Source organism: Notolepis coatsorum (assembly GCF_963971535.1).
Source record: "Notolepis coatsorum genome assembly, contig: SCAFFOLD_689, whole genome shotgun sequence".
NCBI classification, from domain to species: Eukaryota; Metazoa; Chordata; class Actinopteri; order Aulopiformes; family Paralepididae; genus Notolepis; species Notolepis coatsorum.
The window spans coordinates 21,663-48,402 of NW_028170141.1; the positions used below are offsets into that span (position 1 = coordinate 21,663).

The 26,740-nt window shown below is 45.0% G+C and overlaps 1 protein-coding gene across 1 annotated transcript in view; it reads left to right on the plus strand.

Moving 5' to 3' along the window:
- Positions 1–281: 281 nt before the first annotated feature.
- The window catches only part of LOC311248602 (mannosyl-oligosaccharide 1,2-alpha-mannosidase IB-like), a gene marked incomplete at both ends in the record, with an annotated part of 80,427 nt that continues 53,968 nt past the window's right edge, over positions 282–26,740 (plus strand). The window contains 2 exons of the mRNA XM_084339459.1: positions 282–743; positions 22,875–22,969. Of these exons, the coding sequence (XP_084195585.1) occupies positions 282–743; positions 22,875–22,969 (557 nt within the window). The remainder of the gene's footprint in view (positions 744–22,874; positions 22,970–26,740) is intronic.

Below are 26,740 nucleotides of genomic sequence, written 5' to 3' on the forward strand. Positions count from 1 at the left end.
CACATGTCTCCAATACAGTGAAACACTGAAACATTACAAAAACAGTCCGAAAAAAAAGGGACCAACATGTTAGAAACCAGCTACAAGATATAGAGGAATGGGTTCCGGTTCCGGGTCGGAAGGATGTGAACGTCTCTGAGCCACGCTGCCGCTCCCGAACTTTTATTTTACTTTAAAAAGCCTATTTTTTTTATTTTCAAGGTGATTGAACCACTAATATACAACATCCGTATCTAAGACTGTACTATTCGACCCGAAAAGGAAAAAGAATAACGAGCACGATGACTGCACGAGTCTTGAGAAGCGAGACCGCCCCTGTGGATGGGGCTACCATGGCTAAGCTAATGGATGAGCTCAAACAGGCCTTCACCACGGAGTTCAGAATGTTTGCTGCCTCGCTCGAGTCTAGACTCGACGGCTTCCAGCAGGAGATCGCAGACCATACCCAACGCCTGACCTCCGTGGAGGACGGCATGGATAGGTGGTCGGATAGGATGGTGGAGCTAGAAGTGAGATGCACAGCTCAGGATATAGTCATCGACAAGCTAAGAAACAAGCTAATTGATGTTGAGTCACGTAGTCGGCGTTCTAACATACGTATCCTGGGCCTGGACGAATCCCTGCACAGCAACCGTCCCAGTGTCTTTTTCGCGGAGCTCCAGTTCCCTGCGAAGCTAATCATCCGAACCAAGGAGGGCAGGCTGCATCTACCGTCGCCCAAGGACGCCATGGACTTCCTGAGGGCCCGACCCAGAGGGACCTCGACACCGGTTTCGCCAGGACGAGACGCAGACCCGACACCGGCTTCACCAGGGCGAGACGCGGGCATGACGCTGGCTCCACCGGAGCGAGACGCGGACCCGACACCGGCTTCACCAGGGCGAGACGTGGGCCTGATGCTGGCTCCACCGGGGCGAGACGCGGACCCGACACCAGCTTCACCGGGGCGAGACGCGGACCCGACGCTGGCTCCACCGGAGCTGAACGCGGACCCGACACCGGCCTCATCAGATCCTGACGGGGTAGTAGCGATGGACCGTTAGCATACTGCTACGGCTATCACACAGAAAGGGGTCGCATTTGGTATCTTATTACATATGTGAGTATGGATGAATACTTGACATTAGGCCTCGCCTGGAAAGTTATCTTTTTATTTTTCTCTCGCTATCTGACATAAGGGGAGGAGGGGGACAAGTATGTTGTATATGACTGTTGTACTGATGCGCGACCATAGCCACGGGCTAGGTTGCTAACTGTTAACGTTTCGGAAGGAGCGGGACCTATTCTATTCCGTTTCGGATATTTCTGCCACGCTTATGACTTTTGCGCGATATACCAGCTCCCGGCCATGTTTTTGATCATGGCCACCGGGATGCATTTACTGTTGATTACACGTCGAGCGAGATGGGGTCTCGTGGCTGCGCCACCTGTTTGACTCTCAACCGGTTCATGCAACCCGCATGGCTCCCATTAATGTTTGCTGCTGACAATGTGCTCGCGGGAGCGGCGGGCGGCCCCCGGCACAGCGCCCTCCTCTGGTGGGGAGGCATAACTGTGTAGGGTCGAACCAGCGTCAGGGGAGATAGCAGTCTCGCGGACAGGGTATCGCCCCCTCCCGGCCTGGTGGAGGTACTGCGCGCCTGTTTTGTCGCAGCATGCCTGGCAGATACACCCCCCCCCCCCCCTTTTTACCGACAGTTCTGGGTTCCAGCCGTTGACCTTACTATTGGCTTATGGTTCAATTTGATTTTTTTCTTGTTTGCTTTACACTCTGAGGCACTTTTGTATACAGGGAAATGTGGCAGTTGGCCACGGAGATGATTATACGAGTGGTAGGTTTGAAGTCTCTGGAAATGTTGGTGAGTCCCTGTGATGTTGGGGAAAGACCCACCGGTCCCACACATTTATATGTTTTTTATGTCATTATTATATGTTTTATGTATGGCTCGAAATACGTGTGCATAGTGTTTAGGTTAAGTGAATTCTACATGCCCACAGACTTGCCCAGGTCTGCCCCACCTACACGCCCTTCAATGTTCTATGGCTACGGCTAACTCTGAGAGCTTCAAGCTCTGCTCCTGGAATGTTCGAGGCCTGCAGAGGTTGGCTAAGAGGAAGGCGATTCTGACCTTTTTAAGGAGGGAGAATGTGTCGATTGCTTTTTTTTACAAGAAACTCATATGGGGCCCAACGACACTGCTAAACTCCAAAAGAGCTGGGTAGGACAGGTCTTTGCTACAAACTATTCTACGTTTAGTAGGGGCGTGGCCATATTGTTCAATAAAAATCTCCCCTTTAGACTTATAACTTCCTCTGTGGATAGCCAAGGTCGCTATGTGATTATCAAAGGGGTTCTTAAAGGTAAATAAATGACATTTATGAATGTATACTGTCCCCCAGGCTATTCCCCTGACTTTCTATCCAAGATATTTGCTGAGTTTAATGGCCTGGCCTCTGAGAACGCCTTTGTGGGCGGAGACTTTAATTGTCACCTCATACCGTCTCTTGACAAACTCCCACCCAGTCTGGCTCCCCCCTCTAGGCAAGCAAAGACGCTCACCTCCCTATGCGAAGACACTGGATACTCAGATGTCTGGAGAACCCTTTGCCCATCAGAACTGAAGTTCACCTTTTTTAGCGGCCCACACAAGAGCAACAGTAGAATAGACTATTTCTTCATCCCTTCCTCTAAGCTCTTTCTAGTATCGTCCTGCACAATCGGAAGCATCGTTCTATCGGATCACGCCCCTATATACCTGGTCTACTCCCTGTCAGAAGAGAGAGCGCTGTCGAGGCGTTGGCGCCTCAACCCATACCTCCTCAAAGATGATATATTTGTCTCCTATTTCGAATCGGAATTCAAAATGTTCTACTCAATTAACTTTCGCTCTATGGATAACCCGTCTCTACTCTGGGAAACATCTAAGGTCTTTTCTCGTGGACTGATTATATCTTATGTATCATCCAAGAAGCGCAAGAAAAATGAACAATGTAAACTTCTTGAATCCAAACTAGCCGACCTTGAAAATCAGCATGTTTCAAACCCAGCCCCGGCTGTGCTTATGGAGCTTACAGCCACCAGAGCGGCGCTAAACACTCTTCTGATCCAGGACGCCGAATATTCTCTTAAATTTGCCAAACAGAGAATGTACGAACACGGTGACAAGCCGGGTAGGTGCCTGGCTAACTTGGCAAAAAAAAGGGCTGACACCCAAGTAATAGCCTCAATCTCCGACTCCAACAGGGTCAGGTCCTTTGACACCAAAGCTATTAACAAAGAGTTTGCCTCTTTCTATGCCCGACTCTATAGGACCGAACGACCCGATGGTGCTCTCTCTGACATGCAGGCCTTCTTCGCTGAATTACGCCTCCCTAAGGTATCGAAAGATCAGAACTTGCTCCTTAACGCCCCAATTACGAAGGAAGAAGCTCTGGGCGCCCTTAAGGCTATGCCATCTGGTAAGGCTCCGGGCCCGGACGGTTTCGGATGCGAGTTTTATAAAGAGTTCGGTCATATTCTATTAGATCCCCTGCTGGCAATGCTTAATCACTCCGCTGAAGTGGGGATACTGCCCCAGTCTCTACGGGAGGCTAATATCTGCCTTCTCCTTAAGAAGGGTAAATGCCCTGAGGAGTGCGCCTCCTATAGGCCTATAGCCCTACTCAATTCGGACCAAAAGTTGCTTTCCAAGATCCTGTCCATGCGCCTGGAAAAAGTACTCCCTTTTATTATTAATGAAGATCAGATCGGTTTTATTAAGGGTAGGAACTCTACCGACAACATGAGACGGCTCCTCAATATCATCCAAATGACTCGTGAGACAGACCACCCCGCTGTGGTTCTGTCTCTCGACGCGGAGAAGGCGTTTGACCGTGTAGAATGGCCGTATCTATTTTTAACCCTCGCTGAATTTGGCTTAGGTGACACCTTTATTGACTGGGTCAAGGTTCTTTACAACTCGCGGATGTCGGCGGTCCTGACTAATGGACTTAGGTCTAGCAACTTTCCTCTGCAGCGGTGGAACCCCCAGGGGGATCCTCTTAGCCCTTTACTATTCGACATGGCCATAGAACCACTCGCACAGGCCGTAAGGCAGTCAGCCGAGATCTCAGGTATTAGAGTGGGCGGGAGGGAGCACAAAATCACCCTTTACGCGGACGACGTGCTGATCTTTGTGTCTAAGCCTGACTCTTCAATTCCATGTCTAACCCGCATGATTTCCACATTTGGAACCTTCTCGGGGTACAAAATAAACTTTTCCAAATCCGAAGCAATGCCACGCATAGATTTGAGCAGGGACACTCAAATCTATCCCGATACTGCCCGAGCCCTTCCCATTTCGCTGGTCGCCCTCCGGCTTCGTTTACCTAGGAGTATTTGTGACACCCACCTATGATACGTTGGCTAAGGCCAATTTTCCCCCTCTTTTAGACACCATAAGGGCAGACTTAGTTAGATGGGCCCCCTTACCGATCTCCTGGCTGGGTAGGATTGCCCTCGTCAAGATGAACGTACTCCCCAGACTGTTGTACCCTCTCCAAATGATCCCAGTGCTGCTGACAAGCAAGGTTATCAAGGTGCTGGAAGGCTGGCTAAGCTCATTCATTTGGAATGGGAAGAAACGTCTGAAAATGGCCAAATTACAGATGGATAGTGAAGATGGGGGTCTAGACCTACCTAATATTAGACACTACCAGCTGGCGGCACACCTTAGGGTGCTGGTCGGCTGGTTCAGAGCAGACCCACTGTCAATATGGCTGGACGTTGAATCCTTGCAATCTAAGTCCCCCCTGTGGAACCTACTATTTATCAAAGACTTTAGGTCTGTGAGGAAGGTGTGCTCCAACCCCATCACATTATGTTCCGTCAAGGCCTGGAAGACTGTCCGTAAGGTGGAGGGCCGAGCCAAGCTGACCTCTCCTCTTACCCCGATTGTAGACAATCCCGACTTTAAGCCAAACCAAATCGGCGGCGGCTTCAAGACCTGGTATAGGCAGGGCATAACCGATCTTGGCCACCTGTTTGATGGCCGGACCCTAATGTCCTTTACACAGCTGCAGCAGCGATATGGTCTATTGAAAGCGGAATTTTTTAGGTACCTACAAATTAGGCAGTTTATCACCAAGGACACCTCACTTTTAACTGACATCTCCACCTCGCAGGTGGAGAAAGCCCTCTCCTTACAGATCCCCAAAAAACAAATATCTATCTTCTATAGTACTCTGAACCTTAATTCATCTTTATCTTCCTATGTTACTAAACAGTCCTGGGAAGAGGATTTGGACATAGAAATCACAGATGCAGACTGGCAGGATACGTGGACCTACGCAAAAAAAATCTCGGTTTGTAACCGCACCAAGGCCATCCAAATTAGAATATTGCATCGCATTCATATTACCCCCGCCCGTAAAAGTAAAATGGATCCCAATACGTCCCCACTTTGCTTTAAATGCAAGATAGAGATTGGAAATCACGTCCACTGTTTTTGGACCTGTGTAAAACTACAGAGCTACTGGTACGACGTTGTAGAAGAACTGTCTGACATATTTCACACCCCCATCGAGCTGGATCCTCTCTGCCTTTTGCTGGGCCTCCCAGATATTCGTGTTACCAATTCCAAACATAAGAGACTGTTCAATTTGTTGACATTTGCTGCTAGAAAGAACATCCTGTTGTTTTGGATCAAGGACGAGGTCCCGTCAATGAGGTCATGGCACAATATCATAATGGAATGTATCCCCTGTGAATATATTACATGTATGCTGCATTCCAAGTTGGACACTTTTTATGAGATCTGGGACTCCTATCTGTCACATATTGGGCCTGCACTATCCACCACTGTACTTGCCGGATTTCCCCATTACCAGTAACCTCACACTGCTGCCTTGTTTTGTCTACGGTACTGGCATTGTAAATACTGTACATGTCCTATCGACTACAGTGGCACTATACATGTTCTCTTGACTGCGGTAATACTGTACATGTTCTCTTGACTACAGTAGTGCTGTACATGTACCCTTGACTACAGTGACACTGTACATGTCCACTTGACTACAGTAGTACTGTACATGCCCACTTGACTACATTGATACTGTACATGTCCTCTTGGCTACAGTAGTGCGGTACATGTTCTCTTGACTACAGTAGTGCTGTACATGTACCCTTGACTACAGTGACACTGTACATGTCCACTTGACTACAGTAGTACTGTACATGCCCACTTGACTACATTGATACTGTACATGTCCTCTTGGCTACAGTAGTGCGGTACATGTTCTCTTGACTACAGTAATGCTGTACATATACCTTTGACTACAGCAATGCGGTACATGCCCACTTGACTACAGTGATACTGTACATGCCCTCTTGACTATAATTAATAATACTGTACAGCCCACTTGACTACATTGTTACTGTACGTGTCCTCTTGGCTGCGGTAGTACTGTACGTGCACTCTGGGCTACTAGGGAATACACGGTCATATGCACACGTTCACAACACATATATGCATGTACACATAAAACATATACATAGGTAAAGCACACGCACATATGGGTAGGTAGAACACACGTATATATAGCACACGAGATAAGGCGCACACGTGAAAGCCACACTTATTTTATTTTATTTTATTTATTTTATTTTCTATTGTCATTTCCTTATTTAATTTTTATTGTCTTCTTTTCTGTTTGCCTGTCTTGTATTGTTATTACTGTTGTTAGTGTCATTATTTTTATTATTATTGATGGTATTGTATTGTGATGTCTTGTTCTATGTTGAAAATTGAAAATAAAAACATTTATAAAAAAAAAAATATATATATAGAGGAATCCATAAAAACAAACAACTTCTGGGAAAACTGGAACAAACTAAACAAAGTACACCACAAGGAGCTACCCATCCAAAATGGAGATGTGTGGGTAAATCACTTCTCCAATCTCTTTAGCCCAATACAAAAAAATGAACAGCAAAAACACATACAAGATAAACTACAAAGCCTGGAGTCAACCATAAAAGACTACCAGAACCCGCTAGACTCCCTAATTACACTACAAGAACTACAGGACAAAATAAAATCACTCAAAACCAAGAAGGCCTGCGGAGCGGATGGTATCCTAAATGAAATGATCATATTCACAGACTCCAAATTGGCTAAACTCCTTAACATTGTCCTTAGCTCCTTTTTGGCGCGACCCGAGTCAGTCGCCATGGGTTTTGCTCAGCAACGAATGTGCACATTTTTTGTTATTATGTTTGTTTTTACTACTTTTTTTATCGAAGCATCACTGGCGGGGACGTCATACGACCGCCAGTCACTTATTGACCTAAACTCCGGACTCAAAGAGGAGTTTAGAGACACTTTATCATGCCAAGAATGGCCAACGGAGATCAGAAGAGACAATGGAGACAATGGTCAAGCGGGAGACGGACGCAGAACAAAGAAGAAACACAGGGGGAACAGGAGCGGGATCAGATTAAGGCTAAGAAAATCTGCTTACCGTCCGGCTATTCCATCTATCTTCCTGGCGAATGCACGTTCGCTAGAGAGTAAGATGGATGATTTACGAGCGCGGGTCCGATTCCAGCGAGAGATGAAGGAATGCAATATCCTGTGCTTCACAGAGACCTGGCTGAAATCAGTGACTCCCGATCACAACATCTCTCCCTCCAACTCCTTCACCATCTTCAGAGCGGACCGTACAGAAGCCTCCGGGAAGAGCATCGGCGGGGGTCTATGCCTTATGACCAACAACGGCTGGACTAGCCCCGGGGAGGTGAAGATACTCTCCCGTTCATGCTCTCCCGACATGGAACACCTCACGATCCAATGTCGCCCGTTCCATCTTCCGCGCGAATTCACTGCAGTGATCATGACTGCAGTGTACATTCCACCCCAGGCGAACGTCGGCAGGGCGTTAGGGGAACTACACGACCATCTAAACGCACACCAGATCAAGCATCCGGACGCAGCCATGATAGTAGCCGGGGAATTCAATCAGGCGAATCTGAAGAAAGTCATGCCGTCTTTCTTCCAGCACATCGTCTGCTCCACAAGGGGAGGAAATACACTCGACCACTGTTACACCCCGTTCAGAGCCGGTTACAAGGCTGTACCGGCTCCACCATTAGCGGGAGCAACAAACACGTCGGATCATGCCGCCATCTTGCTGGTCCCAGCATATAAACAGAGATCACGTGACGCCGTCGTGTCACGTGAGGTAAAAAAATGGGACGACCAATCAGAGGCCACGCTTCAGGACGCACTAGACGCCGCCGACTGGGTAATATTCAGGAGGAGTAACAGTGACGTCAGCGATTTCACAGACGCTGTGGTGTCATTCATAACAACACTGGCTGATAGTATCGTCCCCACAAAGAAGGCGAGGGTGTTCCCAAACCAGAAACCATGGGTGGACAGTACTATCAGAGCAGCCCTGAACTCTCGCACCACTGCTTATAACCGGGGCAGAGAGTCAGGAAACATGGAAGAGTACAAGACAACAGTCTACACTCTGCGCAAGGCTGTCAAACTTGCTAAGAGGACGTATGCCGACAAGATGGAGGCACAGAATGACACAAGAGGCTTATGGCAGGGACTGAGGGCTATAGCTGACTACAAAGTCAGCGCCCCCTCAATGGGGAGCGACGACGCCTCCCTTGCGGACCAGCTCAACACCTTCTACGCGCGGTTTGGTGCAAACAGTGGCACTGCTAGCCCAACGGCTAGTGACGTCACTGGTGCGCCGGCTGTTGTGGAGGGGGGGGGGGGGCATCCGCGGGGGGGCGGGGACGCTCTCTCATTGACGGTACACAGTGTGAGAAGAGCATTTATGCAGGTGAACACCAGGAAGGCTGCTGGCCCAGATGGTATAACAGGACGCATACTTAAGTCCTGTGCCAACCAGCTTGCCCCGGTGTTCACCGCCATATTTAATCAATCCCTGGCGGAGTCAGTGGTCCCTGCCTGCTTCAAGATGTCTACCATCATCCCTGTACCGAAGAAACCCTCCCCAACATGTCCAAATGACTACAGACCGGTGGCACTCACCTCTGTGGTCATGAAATGTTTTGAGAGGCTGGTCAAGGACCACATTTGTGCCTCCCTCCCCAGTGATATGGACCCTATGCAATTTGCATACAGGACAAACAGGTCCACTGACGACGCGGTCTCCCAGGTACTGCACAGCACCCTCTCCCACCTTGACCGTCAGAAGGGGGGCTATGTGAGACTGTTGTTCATTGACTACAGCTCAGCGTTCAACACCATAGTCCCCACCAGACTGGTGGACAAGCTGATCGAGCTGGGTCTGAGCTCCGCCCTGAGCGCCTGGGTACTGGACTTTCTGAGTGACCCAGGCGGTCAGGGTGGGGGGTCAGACCTCCAACACCATCACCCTGAGCATCGGGTCCCCCCAGGGCTGTGTTCTAAGCCCCCTGCTGTACTCACTCTACACACACGATTGTGTGGCCAAGTTCAGCTCCAACTCCATAGTGAAGTTCGCAGACGACACGGTGGTGGTGGGGCTGATCTCGGACAACGACGAGAAGGCTTACCGGGAGGAGGTTGAGGTACTGGAACGCTGGTGCCAGGACAACAGCCTGCTCCTGAACATTGGTAAAACCAAGGAGCTGATCGTGGATTATAGGAGAGGACAGCAGGAGACACACACACCACTGATGATTAACGGGGCTACCGTGGACAGGGTGAGCAGCTTTAAGTACCTGGGGGTCCACATCTCAGAGGATCTGACATGGTCAACACACATAGACACAGTAGTAAAGAAGGCGAAACAGCGCCTCTACCACCTGAGACAGTTAAGGAAGTTCAGAGTATCGGGGAAGATACTCCAGTCCTTCTACTCAGGAGCTGTAGAGAGCATCTTGACCGGAAACATCACTGCCTGGTATGGAAACAGCACGGCACAGGACAAGAAGGCCCTACAGAGAGTGGTGCGCTCAGCCGAGCGTACCACAGGTATTGCACTACCTCCCCTGCAGGCTCTATACAACAAGAGGTGCAAATCCAGAGCCTGCAGGATAATGAAAGACCCTCACCACCCCAATAACAGCCTGTTCCAGCTGCTGAGGTCAGGCAGACGCCTGCGAACCCCAGCTACTAGGACAGAGCGGCTTAGGCTCAGCTTCTTCCCCCAGGCCATCAGAGCCCTGAACAATGAACATTGAGTGCCACAGAACACTGAACTATCCACACACAAGCACACATGAACACACACACGACACGCACGCTTTGCACGCTCACACACTAGCAGCCACTTAACACTTTAACATGAGCGGGCGCACACTCATGACGCACACACGCACACTTATGGCCAAAAGGAAAGGCCACTTTAAATTAGAATAACAGGAACAGTGTATTGCACTACCAAAGCTACCTAGCATGTACTATATGCTCTGTAAATAACTATGTACAGATACCGAGATGTCACACCATGTTACCTGTTACCTGTTTATTGCACAATGTTGTTTTTGATTGGATTCTATTATATGTTGTACCACTGTATTGCACATTGTTGCGGTCAAGACCACCCGCATTTCATTGTATACTTGTATGCCGTGACAATTAAAACTCTTGACTTGACTTGACTTGAATTGAGCTCCGGGATCTTCCCCAATATCTGGAACCAAGGACTCATAACACCGCTCCACAAAAAGGGAGACAAATACGACCCAAACAATTACCGTGGGATCTGTGTCAACAGCAACCTTGGAAAAATCCTCTGTATGATCATTAACCACACTCATACATTTCCTCACAAACAACAATACCTTGAGCAAATCACAGATTGGCTTCCTACCAAATCACCATACAACAGACCACATTCTCACCCTCAGCACCCTAATCGACAACCAAATAAATAAAAATAAAAGCAAAGTATACTCCTGTTTCGTTGACTTCCAAAAAGCATTTGACTCAATTTGGCACGAGGGTCTGCTGTACAAACTGTTAGATAGTGGCATTGGAGGGAAAACCTATGACATCATAAAGTCAATGTACACCAACAACACATGTGCTGTGAGGATTGAGGGAAAACACGAAGACTTCTTCCCTCAACGCCGTGGGGTTAGACAGGTGTGCAGTTTGAGTCCAACCCTCTTCAACATATACATAAATGAACTGGAAAAAACATTGGAACAAACTGCAGCACCTGGCATCCCCCTAGCAAACACAGAAGTCAAATGCCTACTGTTTGCAGATGACCTGGTGCTGCTGTCCCCAACAAAAGAAGGGCTACAACAGCACCTTGACCTTCTGCACAAATTCTCCCAGACATGGGCACTGACAGTAAACCTAAACAAAACTAAAATTATGATATTCCAAAAAAGGCCCAGCCGCCAGCTAGACACAATTTCCCTAGAACACACAAAAAAACTACACATATCTCGGCCTAAACATCAGTGCTACAGGGAACTTCAATCAAGCTGTGAACGACCTGAGAGACAAAGCAAGAAGGGCTTTTTATGCCATAAAAACGAACATCAAGTTAGACATTCCAATCAAAATCTGGCTCAAAATATTAGACTCCGTCATAGAACCGATTTCCCTATGGTTGTGAAGTCTGGGGCCCACTTGCAAACCAAGACTTCACCAAATGGGACAAACACCCAATTGAGACTCTGCATGCAGAATTTTGCAAATACATTCTCCGCACCCAACGGACAACGCCAAATAATGCATGCTGAGCAGAACTAGGAAGATACCCACTAATCATAAAAATTCAAAAAAGAGCATTCAAATTCCACAATCACCTAAAAGAAAGCGACCCAGACCCACTCCACAACATAGCCCTCACCCACAGAGAGACCCTCGATAGATGCCCACTCAGCCAGATGGTTCTGGGACTCTGCTCACAAACACAAGCAGAGCCACCAGACAGAAACCACACTGGACTAATCAAATTATAAGAAAACAAAAAGAAAACTATCTGACACATTGGAAAGAAACAACCCAAAACCAGAGCAAATTGAAATGCTATTTGGCCCTAAACAGAGAGTACACAGTGGCAGAATACCTGAGCACTGTGACTGACCCAAAACTAAGAAGATCCTTGACTAGGTACAGACTCAGTGAGCACAGCCTAGCCATTGAGAAAGGCCACCATAGGCAGACCTGGCTCCCAAGCGAAGACAGACTGTGCACTCACTGCACACAAGATGAGGTGGAAACCGAGCTCCACTTCTTAACAACTACTACTATGCCCACTATACCAAGACATCAGAGACATATACTTCCCACAAATTGCAAACACCCAAAGAGACTTTGAAAACATGGACAATAACTCAAAACTCCCATACCTACTGGGAGAAATACAAGAATGTGCAAACACAGCAGCAAGATTTGTGAGCTGCTGTGACAAGAAAAGGACATCCAGCGGAATGCAACCACCATAAAGACTGTACTAGAAATTCTGTCTGTAATGTAATTTTCTCTGTTTGATTGTTTTGTTTTGTTTGGCTTTGGCAATGTAAACGTATGTTTCCCATGTCAATAAAGCCCATTTGGAGAGAGAGAGAGAGAGAGGGAGAGAGGGAGAGGGAGAGAGAGAGAGAGAGAGAGAGAGAGAGAGAGATATGCTTGGAACGTTTGTGTGTACTGTAGTGAGCAGAGTGTAAACGCGTACTGTGTGTGGTGAGGGGGGGTGTACACTGAGGCTATATCCCCCACTCATCGATTGGAGAGTCAGTGCTGTAATGCATTTTAATAGGCTGAATGCTAAAGCTGTCAGACAAGGGAGAGAGGAAGATGGAAGCGAGAGTGTTTTCAGAGGAACAGACGGGACTGTCTGCACTCATTCTCCTTGCTCCCTCCTCCCATCCTGTCTGATAGCCATCACTAAGAAACATCTCAACCTCCCATCCTGTCTGATAGCCATCACTAAGAAACATCTCAACCTCCAGTCCTGTCTGATAGCCATCACTAAGAAACATCTCAACCTCCAGTCCTGTCTGATAGCCATCACTAAGAAACATCTCAACCTCCAGTCCTGTCTGATAGCCATCACTAAGAAACATCTCAACCTCCAGTCCTGTCTGATAGCCATCACTAAGAAACATCTCAACCTCCAGTCCTGTCTGATAGCCATCACTAAGAAACATCTCAACCTCCAGTCCTCGCACACACACGCACACATGCATGCATACATACACATACACACACTCACAGACACACACACACACACACACGCATACATGCATTGCATACACACAAATACATACATACACACACACACACACACACACACACACACACCTACATCTCTATTGATATATTGATGGCAGTAAAAATAGGATATACCCATATACACACCTCTTCACAGACATTCTCACTTTAAAATCTTAAAAAGTAACTCTTAAACAGAATGTGCTATGCTATACCAATTATCTCAATCAGTTAAGTTGGTATCTATCTTCAGTCAACATCTCTCTAAGCTGGAAATCAGAGCATCAACACTCAAATCTGATGTCAACAACCTTTTGGAGTTGGTCCATTGATGATGAATTAGTATCCGACAGTATCTGTTATTCCACTATGCACTGTGTTTATGCACTGAGGATCTGTCATCACTCGAGTCTTGTCTTTATAGTATTCAGCTATTGTTGCATTGCAGAACTATCTCTACACTACGTTTTGTGCTGTACCAGCCTGTACAAGCTTGTACCCGCCATCAGCCAGTACCAGCCTCTACTAGCCAGTGCCACCCTGTACCAGCCTGTATCAGCACAGAATGTCTGGCTGCACGAACCCATTTTCATTGCACACTAGAGAAAAACAAGTGCAAATTCAGAATAGCATTCATACACACACACACACACACACACACACACACACACACACACACACGCACACACACAAACACATACACACAAGGAAGCCTGGTTATAGGTGTGTGTTGTGTGTCGAGCACATGTTATGTGAATCCATTTAGAAGTTACTTGCCTTTTTGTTATAGGCCAGGCCAACTGCCACACCCCTTTCTTTGCCAATCGACATGAACAGTTAATCAGAGTCATGGCCAACCTTTCCACAAAATCTTGTGCAAGTCTGTGAATCCACTTGGACATTATGTGCCTTTTTGCAATAGGCCGCTCTCATTGCCACACCCCCTTTTAGCCAATTGGCTTGAACGCACGCACGCACGCACGCACACACACACACACACACACACAGTGATCACAGTTCTATTACAAAAAAAACTTTCTATGTTTGTTTTTCTCATCACTCACAATCGTCTAGGGAAACGCTAAGCACAAAATGCACCTTGCAAAATAGAGGCCGTGCACGAGCCGTCACATGTCGCAACACATTTTACAGCCGCCTGTCGGCACCACGCTGTGTTATTGTCTATCAACCAAAAGCTAAAATGGCCACCATTTGATTGACACACCGCCTGACCTATTACGTGCTTCCAATCTCGGATTATAAAACCAAACGACCAACGAGCATCAGTTTCTAAAAAGTGACTGCCTCCGGTTTTGCCTCCCGATGACCGGACAAATCACCACTGACGCTGAAAATTATTCACCGTTTGCGTAGCCAATGAAATTCTGAAAATAATGACATCTTACTTGAGTTGGTTTTCTGAGGCCGAGAAGCACTAAGAGCGTAGCGTAATCAAGAGAATGAACTTGCACTTGTCTCCCCAAATTGCGCTAATCTTGTTGCGCTGATTTGTTGTTGATCTGTTGTTGTGTGAGAAGGGGGTGAGAAGGGGTGGGGGTGGTGTATGTGACAAGAGATTAGTGGGGGAGGGGGAGAGGGGACTGAGGTAGTGTTGACTCATCTCACAAATGTTTGGAAAAATGCCTAAAGATACCATTACATAAAGATGTGTAAAACACCATTTGTTTGTGATATTGTAATATACTTTGGACATGTTCTAGGTAAGACTTCAGGCTAAGGCCCAGTAGTGTTTTCAGCTAATAACTAATATAGTGTATAGATCTGCAGGCATCTTTTTGCAAAAAATAAGCCCACAGCCCTATTTTCTGAAAATCCGCCTAAAATACACACCTAAGTAAATGGAATATTGCTCCACTTCTACAAGGTCCATTTGCATGTTCTTGGTATCTAGGGACATATGGACCTCAGTGAATGTACTCCCAGTGTCAGAAATAGTGTGTCTATTACTAGGCTTGCTTAAATTGTGATGAAACAAAGGAGAATATGAATTATGATTTTTCATTGCATCTTTTACAGTGAATAACACCATGCTAAAAATGACCAGGCATGAGAAACTGCCACTGAGCTCGTTCAAAACACAACAAAAAATCAAAGGAAATTAATAACGGGAAGATGATTAATCAGAAGGTTTTGTAGATACAGTACTGAATTCTCCCATCCTGACCAATGCAATTTGAAATATTATTATAGAATAGAATAGCAGGCTTATAAATGACCTTATTATAGCCAATTCGCACATTGTATGTATTGTGCCACATCTTATCTTTCAAATGGTTATGAAGAGTTAGACTTACGTAGTACCTACTTACTGGTCACAGGAATCTTCAATAACATTTGGTTGGTAATCCATTTTGTGAATACATTTGTTGAAACATCTTTGTTGGCAGACTTCTCCTGCTGTCTAAGCATGCATAGCGCGACCTGTGTAACGTTAAGTAACTTGTGTTCCACTGGGAAAGACCGTTCATCACTGCATACAACTTGGTTTAATCCAAACGTCCATTCAGAAACTTTGTATTATTAATAAGACATTCTGCAATATCTGTGACTATTTTCCCTTCTTGGTGTGTGTTCAGCTGACACTGTTGACACGCCCAGTACGCAAATCCAGTGCTCCGGTCATGCATCCACTCAACTCATAGAAAATACAGCATCAGGCTTCTATTCTAAAAGTATCCATTTAACAGCTGGGTATCGAGATACTTTTCTAGTTTTGGTGTATCGTGCAACACTAGTAAAGAGACATTTATTTTTACATTCTGATTCAAGAACTTTCTAAATAAAAGAGTTAATTTATCTGACTCCTTGTAATATAAATTATAACATTGAGGATGTAATATATTATTGAGCTGCATCGAGATGCATCGTAGAATCGAATCGTGGACAGCTGAATCATAATCGTCTGTCTATGTGTGTGTCTGCTGGGTCAGCATGTGTACCATGGAGCATTATGAGTTAGTGTTTTCCTCTCGCTGTGTGGTCTCCTGTAGTTTGGACTCCAGATGACTTTTCCTTAGTCTCTTCTCTCTCTCTTTTTGTAGTTTAGTCTGTCTCTCTCTCTGTCTCCCTATATGGTATTTCTTTTTTTGTATCACCGTCTCTCTGCGTACAGTATCTATCTTTCTTTCTTTCTGTATCTCTCTCTCTGTCTCCCTATGTATCTCTGTCTGTCTCTCTGTCTCCCTATGTCTCTCTGTCTCCCTATGTATCTCTGTCTGTCTCTCTGTCTCCCTATGTCTCTCTGTCTCCCTATGTATCTCTGTCTGTCTCTCTGTCTCCCTATGTATCTCTGTCTGTCTCTCTGTCTCCCTATGTCTCTCTGTCTCCCTATGTATCTCTGTCTGTCTCTCTGTCTCCCTATGTATCTCTGTCTGTCTCTCTCTGTCTCCCTATGTATCTCTGTCTGTCTCTCTCTGTCTCCCTATGTATCTCTGTCTGTCTCTCTGTCTCCCTATGTATCTCTGTCTGTCTCTCTCTGTCTCCCTATGTATCTCTATCTGTCTCTCTCTCTGTCTCCCTATGTATCTCTGTCTGTCTCTCTCTGTCTCCCTATGTATCTCTGTCTGTCTCTCTGTCTCCCTATGTATCTCTGTCTGTCTCTCTCTGTCTCCCTATGTATCTCTATCTGTCTCTCTCTCTGTCTCCCTATGTATCTCTGTCTGTCTCTCTCTGTCTCCCTATGTATCTCTGTCTGTCTCTCTCTCTGTCTCCCTATGTATCTCTGTCTGTCTCTCTCTCTGTCTCCCTATGTATCTCTGTCTGTCTCTCTCTGTCTCACTCTGTCCGTCTCCCGGTATATCCGTCTCTGTCTCTCTGCCCCGGTCTCTCTTTGTGTCCTTGTCTGTCTCCCTGTGTTAAGAGTCTCTGTGTCCCCCTCCCTCCCGCCCTCTCTTACCTCCATGTTGCCACTATATAGTTTGACCTCTAAGTTCCTCCTCCAGTGTCACAGAGAGGCTTAAGTATTCTGCCAGCCGGCTCTGCTGCCTGAACCTATCATCATTCCCCCTCCAGCATCATCACTCCTGCTGGCATGTTCAGGAGGCGGGACGAGGGGCGGGTGGCCTCGGTCACAGTGGCTCTCGTTTCTCACGCGCAGGGCAAGTGTACGAGTTGATCTGGAGACCAAACGTAGCAGCGTGCGCTCGTTAGACTGCGGACATGATCTGTGTTTTGTGAAGTTGGACGTTGTGGCAGCGGTGGGTGTGATCATCTTCACGTCCCACTCTAGAAGTGTTTGTGTTCAGGTGGACGAGTGGCTTCCTTCAGTTTCCCAATGACACACCAGAGAGTAGGACTGCACGAATAATCGTAAAAATAAAAAAAATAAAATCTCGAGGCCTAACAAAATTAATAGTTGGTTTCAGGTTGGTTGTCAGTTTGGCCATGGGTAGGTAGGGAATTTATTTTATTTTATTTTTTTATTTTATTCTTTCCCACGGCGACTATGGATAGGGAATTTCTTTATTTAATTAAAATGTTCACAACAACATGGATGCATGTACTCTGCCAGCATGTTTAATATCCATAATACTAAATGTTTGACTAAGATTTCTATGAAACTTTTTTTTTTTTTATAATTTTTTCTAAAAACTCATAAAATATATTGGGTCGCACCTAAATCGGCAGGGTCGGTCGGCAACCTGAAACCAACTATTAATTTTGTTAGGCCCGATTCATACATCTATGCAATCTCATTTCTAAATGACGACGATTTTGATGTATTCGCATTTGCGTCAAAATGGAGATCAGTTCCATTAAAACACTCGCTCCTATTCCCCTATGCATTCACGTCATGCTGCATTCACGTGTTGACTTATTAGTTATTTGCTTCGGAACAATCCCAGTTGCGATAACAATCACACTTACACGATGTAAAGCAAAATGCGCTATTAATTCAACATTTACGTCATACAACTCCATCAGTGTTCTCCCATCTCTCTTCATCACTCGCAGCGCTCACTGCCGCTGTCCTCCCCATTCGTATGCATATACAGTCCCTGTTACTATAGTAACCCAGACTTTTCTTACTTTTGTGTTGACTTGTCGCCAGATTCCTGTTTTTGGGTTCCAGATGAGAGCTAGGAGCTGTAAAACACAACGGTTCCATAGCCTGAAGTCTTATAGTCATACAGTCCAAAGTTTATAAAAATCCCACGGAAAACTTGTTTTGTAGAAAGGTTTTTGTAACTTGTGTACCGGTAAAAAATACAGCGTGATTATCCAAAATGGCCATCCACTTCATAACATTCTGAAGCTAGAGTCGGGACAAAGGTCTTCTTCGTCAACCTTCCCCCACTCTCACCCGCCCGTGTGGGATCTCTTTCGGAGCGGACGCTCGTTGGCTTCAACGGTGATCAATCATTTTCGCCATCAGCGGTGATTGGTCAGTTCAGGTCCGGTTAGAACCGGAAGTTGTCATTTGACAGAGCACAACATGAGTTGTGACTCAGACTTCAGAACGCACAGAGGTGGATGGCAGAAATGGATTTTGGAACTCTTTTTTTGGCGTCTGTTTACTAAAATCTCTCTCAAACTAATTTCTGAATGGATTTTTATAAAATTTGGACCTGTACTACATAAGACGTCAGGCTATGGAACCGCAGTGTTTTCCAGCTCACACCTCTATGCTGGAATAATGGAATATGGAATCTTGCAACCACTAAAGGAAAATGTGAGTACACAAGTTCAACTCAAGTTCAAACATCTGTTACTCTATTTCATTAGCACTAAAAGTGAGTCTCCTTTTTTGCATTAGTAACTTCAGAATCCTATATTTCAAAAGAGACCAGGCTCATGCATGTGCTATAAGTATAAAGATAAGCTTTGCAAAAAAAACTTTTCTGCCTACCTATTAACACTTTGAGTGCCGAGCACGAGATTAGTCGGGTTAAGTCGCCATGCGTTGAATGCCAAGGCACGAGAAAACCTGAGAAAACTCTGGTTTTAATCGTTATTTCTTTTATTAGCAATATCCATTCATTTTTCATCCATCCAGCCTGACGTTATCATTGGGAATGGGTCTGAGCTCGTAAAAGGGCAAATACCGCCGCTTATCGTCTCCCAGATGGTATTGCACATTATTGGATTGGATTGGATGGGGCTGTGCATCAGAAAAAAAGTCCGGTCCGGGGTTTTCCCTTCTCTGGCAAGCAGTATCTGTTACCACATTCACTGGGAAGGCTCGGAGCAGCTTTCGGTTATGTGTTTTGGACTATAACGTTGGATCAATAAACGCGATCAATATTTGGAATTGGATTCATCTTTTTGCAGAACATCTGATGTGAGGTAAGGACTCTTATGTTACCAGTTTTGGGTTAATTAGATGTTTTTTTCACAGCATTCACAACGTGTGTGTGTGTGGCGTTAGGCGCTGAGCGCGGCACGAATAAATGATTTTTCAGCCCGCTTTTGTATCGTGCATAAGAACACAAATACTCTAGATAATCTAGCGTTTATTTGAAAACTATTCATAAATCAGCCGGAAAATGACTACGTGTTTTGTGTATTCCAGTAAATGGCTATTATCGCGTAATCTTTTTTTCTTTCTAGAAATCTCCAAAACTATACTCGTATTCAAAATGGTATAAAACGGAAATGTACTGATGAAAAAACAATCCGTTTCGTACATGTTGACTGCAAGCAAGTCATCGATAAGCGACGGGTGTATTAGACCCAGACCCATAGCCATAATTTAAGATATAGTTTAATCGCTCGCAAATGTGCTCGTCCTCCCATTGATTAACGTGCTGGCATCCAACCGATAATTCGTCATATCCGGCCGGCAACCAATGTGTTAAGTGTGGGGTCGCCAAAAAAAATCCTGAATAAAATGGGGTCACGGTATGAAAACGTTTGAGAACCCCTGCATTAGATCGACCCACAGGCCAAGATACAAGGATTCAAAGGGTGCTCAATACCGCCGTCTAGTTGGATGCGGCCGGTATTGCACCGTGGCTACCTCAGACTCATTCCCTATGGTAACAACAGGTGGATAATGAATAAAAATATCGAAAAAAAGGAAAAACTACCCAGAAACGTGTTAACACGTGTTTAGCACCCAAAGTGTTAAGGGAAATTTGTGATTACTGGTCGAGAGGCTACAGGCAGGCAGCTGTTGAGGCAGATGACTGGAGCTAACGTACAAGTTGTTGTAATTGGATTGACAGTGAAGTTAGCAAGTTTCGGTGGACTACGTTAACTTGCTTTCTAACGTTAGCCAATCAGATATTGTAGATATATTTTTTTTCAATAGAATAATCGAATATTGATAAGCCTTCAAATCCCTGTGAATGTTGTGTTCAATCATAGTAAAAGACAGTAGAGGTCAAGTACTTCATTGAGATACTGTACATCACATGCACACTCCCAAGTGATTTAGATTGACTTCACAACTGCAAATACATGGTTTGTCTAAAATAAATAATGCGCCCTACTATGCAACCATATCACTTACCCTTAGCTGCCAGAGTTGTACCCTTCCTGCTGACTTGTTGTATAGAACTTGTAAGTCTCTTTGGATAAAAGCATTCAGCTAAATAGAACTTTAGTTTGGTGGGATGGAACGTGCTCCCTCTCTACTTGTACTAGTTATCTCACAGTGTCATCGAGGTGTCTGAGTAATGGTCTCTCTGTGTGTTGGTGGAGCGAAGCAGGCTGTATAAAACGAGGACGCCCACAAATCATTATTAGTCACTCTGTGTTATTTAATGACACGCCTTCCTCACAGACCGTCTGCAGTCTTCAGGAGACGGTCCCAGGTGTCCCCGGGTGCTGCATTAAATAATATTGAGTGTGTGTTAGTTAGTGTGTGGGGTTCTTTATTTATATTAGCGACACTGGAATCACACAACTCGAATATTGACTCGGCGCTCGGCTCAGTCGAGTGCATCTCAGTTTAACACTTTGAGTGCCACGGACGAGAATTCTCGTTATTTCATGCCGACCGTTGAGTGCCACGGACGAGAATTTTATTTTTTTATTTTTTATTATTAGCGATTTGAATTCATATTTCATCAATCTAGCCTCACGTTAGTGCTGCAAACTCTCTCTGAGCTCCATTGGGAAAATACCGCCCCCTATCGTCTCTCCCTGTGGTACTGCTTTGGAATGGATTGAATGAAACGCATGGGGGGGGGGGAAATCCTGCTTCCTCATTTGACTTCTCAGGCAAGTCACCCGAGACGATCGGATTCATTGCCGAGCCCCAGAACAGCGTGGAATACATATTTCCAGTACCCAGCGTTGGATCAATAAACGTGATCGATATTTGGAATGGCGATCAGGAATTGGAATAATCTTTTTGAAGAACATCTGATCTGAGGTAAGGAATCTATTTTACCAGTCTTAGGATAATCAGAGATTTTTTCACAGAGATATCAACGTGTGCCCTATGTGTGTGTGTGTGTGTGCTGATCAGGAAATGAGATAATAGATTTTTCAGCCCGCTTCTATAGCGTGCATAAGTACACATATACTATCGATAATCTAGCATTTATTTGAAAACGATTCATAAATAGGCCGAAAAATTACAACGTTTTTTGTGTATTCCAGTAAAGGGCGTTTATCACAGAATCTTTATATTTTCCTGAAACTTTAAAAAAAATAGAGTTTTTCAAAATGGTATAAAACGGAAATGAACCGATAAAAATAATAATAATAATAAAAATCCGTTTCGACAATGTTGACTGCAAACAAGTCATTGATGGTGGCACTCAATCGCTAAATCGTGTGCCCTCTGCTGGCACTCAAAGTGTTAAAAAGAACCGCAAAACGTCAACCTGTGGGATCTTTTTTGTACGTATTGGACGGTGAGCCGCTCCACAGAACCTGTACCGGAGGACGGTGTACGTGTTCTATGACGCTCACGAAGATGATTAGGATGGCTCCATAAATCACCGGGGACATGTTTCCAACGGTCACATTAATGCAAAGGATTTGAAGTGACTTCAACCGTCACATGATGAATGAGGCTCCAGTCTGTTTTGCCATGTGATCGTGAGCCTGATAAACAATACAGGAATTTCACATTGGAAGAATATCTGAGGTCGGTCTCTCTCTCTCTCTCTCTCTCTCTCGCTCTCTCTCTCTCTCTCTCTCTCTCTCTCTCTCTCTCTCTCTCTCTCTCTCTCTCTCTCACTCTCTCACTCTCTCACTCACTCACTCACTCACTCACTCACTCACAAACCGACACACACACGCACACACTAGATTGACCTTCGAATATTAATCTCATGTATTATTGAAGCTGTATCTGGGCGAGAGCTGTGCATATGTTCTATGTTCTCCCAGAAGCCTCGGTAAACCTCTGGATCATTTTAGACACAGTGTCTTACTCTCTCCTCCTGCTGCACCGCTGGTTTCCTCTCTGCCCTTGTTGGAGGAAGGATGAACACTGTGTACATTTGAACATTCATCTCTTCTTTTGTCTTTCTCTCTCCCATGTCCTCTACCCCCTGTATCCCTCTACTTCAATCTATCTCTCTCTCTTTCTCTCTCCCTCTGCCACCCATCTACTCACTCTCTACTTCCCCTCTACCCTCTATTATCTCTCTTCCTCTTTCTCTCTCTGTCTCGCTTCGCTTTCTCTCTCTTTCCTTTGGTCCTTCCCACCCTTCTACCTCCCCCCACACACGCACTCTCCCCTTACCTCCCTCCCTTGTCTCTATGCTCAAGGTTTTCAAGCTGAAGGCAGTCCAGTTGGCTGAGAAGTTGCTCCCTGCTTTCAACACTCCTACAGGCATCCCCTGGGCCATGGTCAACCTCAAGAGGTTAGTCACAAACATAACCGTCTTTATTCCCTGGGCCATGGTCAACCTCAAGAGGTTAGTCACAAACATAACCGTCTTTATCCCCTGGGCCATGGTCAACCTCAAGAGGTTAGTCACAAACATAACCGTCTTTATCCCCTGGGCCATGGTCAACCTCAAGAGGTTACTCACAAACATAACCGTCTTTATCCCCTGGGCCATGGTCAACCTCAAGAGCTTAGTCACAAACATAACCGTCTTTATCCCCTGGGCCATGGTCAACCTCAAGAGGTTAGTCACAAACATAACCGTCTTTATCCCCTGGGCCATGGTCAACCTCAAGAGGTTAGTCACAAACATAACCGTCTTTTTCCCCTGGGCCATGGTCAACCTCAAGAGGTTAGTCACAAACATAACCGTCTTTATCCCCTGGGCCATGGTCAACCTCAAGAGCTTAGTCACAAACATAACCGTCTTTATCCCCTGGGCCATGGTCAACCTCAAGAGGTTAGTCACAAACATAACCGTCTTTATCCCCTGGGCCATGGTCAACCTCAAGAGCTTAGTCACAAACATAACCGTCTTTATCCCCTGGGCCATGGTCAACCTCAAGAGCTTAGTCACAAACATAACCGTCTTTATCCCCTGGGCCATGGTCAACCTCAAGAGGTTAGTCACAAACATAACCGTCTTTATCCCCTGGGCCATGGTCAACCTCAAGAGCTTAGTCATAAACATAACCGTCTTTATCCCCTGGGCCATGGTCAACCTCAAGAGCTTAGTCACAAACATAACCGTCTTTATCCCCTGGGCCATGGTCAACCTCAAGAGCTTAGTCACAAACATAACCGTCTTTATCCCCTGGGCCATGGTCAACCTCAAGAGCTTAGTCACAAACATAACCGTCTTTATCCCCTGGGCCATGGTCAACCTCAAGAGCTTAGTCACAAACATAACCGTCTTTATCCCCTGGGCCATGGTCAACCTCAAGAGCTTAGTCACAAACATAACATAACATGTACCATAACAGTTTGGTACAGCAGTCTGGACATTCACTCCAAAAACAAACTGCAAAGAATAATCAATAAATCCTCCAAAATAATCCGCACCCCCCTTCCATCACACGAATCACTCCACTGCCAAAGTACAATAAGAAGAGCAAGAAAAATGATCTCTGACCCCACTCACCCAGCACACCACATCTTCCAGCTGCTGCCCTCCGGGAGGCGCTACAGATCCCTGACCACCAAAACATCCCGCTTTAAAAACAGTTTCTTCCCCACTGCCATACGGACATTGAACTCCCTGTAGCAACCCCCCCTACCTCTGCTGTTATGGACATAAACTGTGATATTGTGGTCTTTGTAATTATGTATCTATGTATTTAACTGCATGTAGTATGTATGTATTTTAAGTGATGTTATATGTTCTATGTTGGAACAATGCAATGTAATGCACTGAAAACAAATTCCACCAGCCTGGCTCGGTGGTCATTAAAGTATCTAATCAATTCTAATCTAATCTTTATCCCCAATGCTACAAGCAGTACTACAAATAGACGTCAAGCACCATTACTGTACATAGGCTGTATATATTCTGCACATAATCTCACACACATCCAAAAAACCCAAAACAGTTTTGCACACATTCAGTTAGTTTGACATTTGTCGGGTACATTGAATCCTTGTGTTACGTTAATTACAGCTCCATGAAATGGTGTAGATGTAAAAAATCAAATAATAATAATAGCAACACCTTGTCTTACAGAGACTGCTACCTTCTATTTAATTTAGCTGTAATTAACACAACACAAGGATTCAATTTTCCCGATCACATCACCAGTGGCCATATTCTCATTTACTCTCAATAATTGTCAAACAAAATGGATGTGTGGAAAACGGTTTAAAGTTTTTGGATGTGTGTGAGATCATGTGCATCCCCATTAATGTTACCAGGCTAATGAGGTGAATTAAGAGTGAGGATTTCTGCTCGTAGCTGAGAAATCCAAATGTCAAGCCTGTAGATGTTTATGAACCACTAACATCAATTAATAGTAGGGAACTTAGCTAATTAATTGAATTAGCAAGACGGCCTTTATTGCAATTTAAATTTTTTATTATTACAAGATGTTATTGATTTATTTTTGGAGCAAGGTCATGTGAATATTTTCAGTCAATATGAAACAAGGATAGCAATTAGAAAAACTACCGGGGGACAATCGGAAACCAAAGCAGCAGCTTGGAATGGATGATTAATCGTACCAAGGCACCTGACCCACACATAGCCTCCATCACCAGAACACCATAATACAGTTGTATCTCATTGTTACTGCATAATGCTTGAACATTTTATTTCCTACACGGTTCGCCAGATATGGATGTAAACGCCATCAAATTTAGGAAGGAAATGTGGACAAAAAACTATGATGGGCCAACGCTGTATCCAATGGAGAATAGGACTTATTTGCGAGTACTTAAAACATATAAAATATAATAGCAATAGATCTGAATAACACAGTGGTCGTCAATGAGTTGCTTCCAGTCAACATGCACGAAACAGATAATTTTTTCATACATACATTTCCATTTTATACCGTGATGAATATCAATATATTTCTAGAGCGTTCTGTCTCATCTCAATAAACCCCAGCAAATCGAGCTTAAATGTATTTCCTTAGAAATCGTGCCATTTGTCGCTTGATTTATGAATCGTTTTCAAATAAACGCTAGATTATCGCTATTATATGTGTACTTATGCACGAAGAGCAGCGGGGTCTGAAAAATCGGTTCTCCGTACTTTGGTCAGCGCTAACGTCATACACACACACTCTGATGGCGGTGATAGGAACATCTGATTACCCCAAGACTCGTAACATAAAGGCCTTACCTCACATCGGATGTCATGCAAAAAGATTAATCCAATTCCTGATCGCCATTCCAAATATTGATCGCGTTTATTGATCCAATGTTATATCCAAAAACACATATATCCACGCTGCTCCCAGTCCCCCCAGTCAATGCAATAGTATCCAGCTGCATCCCCGAGAAGTAAAACCTGGACCGGACAATTTTTTTTTGCTGCACAGTCTCAGCCAATCCAATCCAATGATGTGCAATACCATCCGGGAGACGATAGGCGGCGGTATTTGCCCTTTGCGACCTCAGACCCATTCCCAATGATAACGTCAGGCTGGATGGATGAAAAATGAATGGATATCACTAATAAAAGAAATATGGATTAAAACCCGGGATTTCTCTGGTTTGGCGCCCAGAGCGCATGGCGAGTTAACCCGGACTATCTCGGGTTTGGCCTCCAGTGAGTTAATATTGAAGTAAACAATCGGGTCATGGATGGGGGCAGTAAAATGAAATACAGAAGCTGTCCACCTTCCTTATAATGAAAGGCAGCAGAACTGGATAACTACTAGGGATGTCTGTACTGTATGTGTATACTGCACCTGTGTTTACTTTTTACTTTACTTAATACTTACCCATAGTAGTATATATTCAGATTCTAAGTGTTTTATTGCCCATATTTACTGTAACGTATAATCTAACTGATGGGGCATACAGACCCTCATCTACGCCTTTGATTACACTGTTTACTTTCTCATATTCTTATATTCAGAGTTAATTATACTGTTCAAACTGTTTATTTTTATCTTTACTATAATTGTATTGCCTATATTTATGTCTTTCTTTACTATTACCCTGCCCATACCTGTACCTCCCCTCCCCCATGCTGCTATGACACCCGCATTTCCCCAAGGGGATCAATTAAGAAATATCTTAT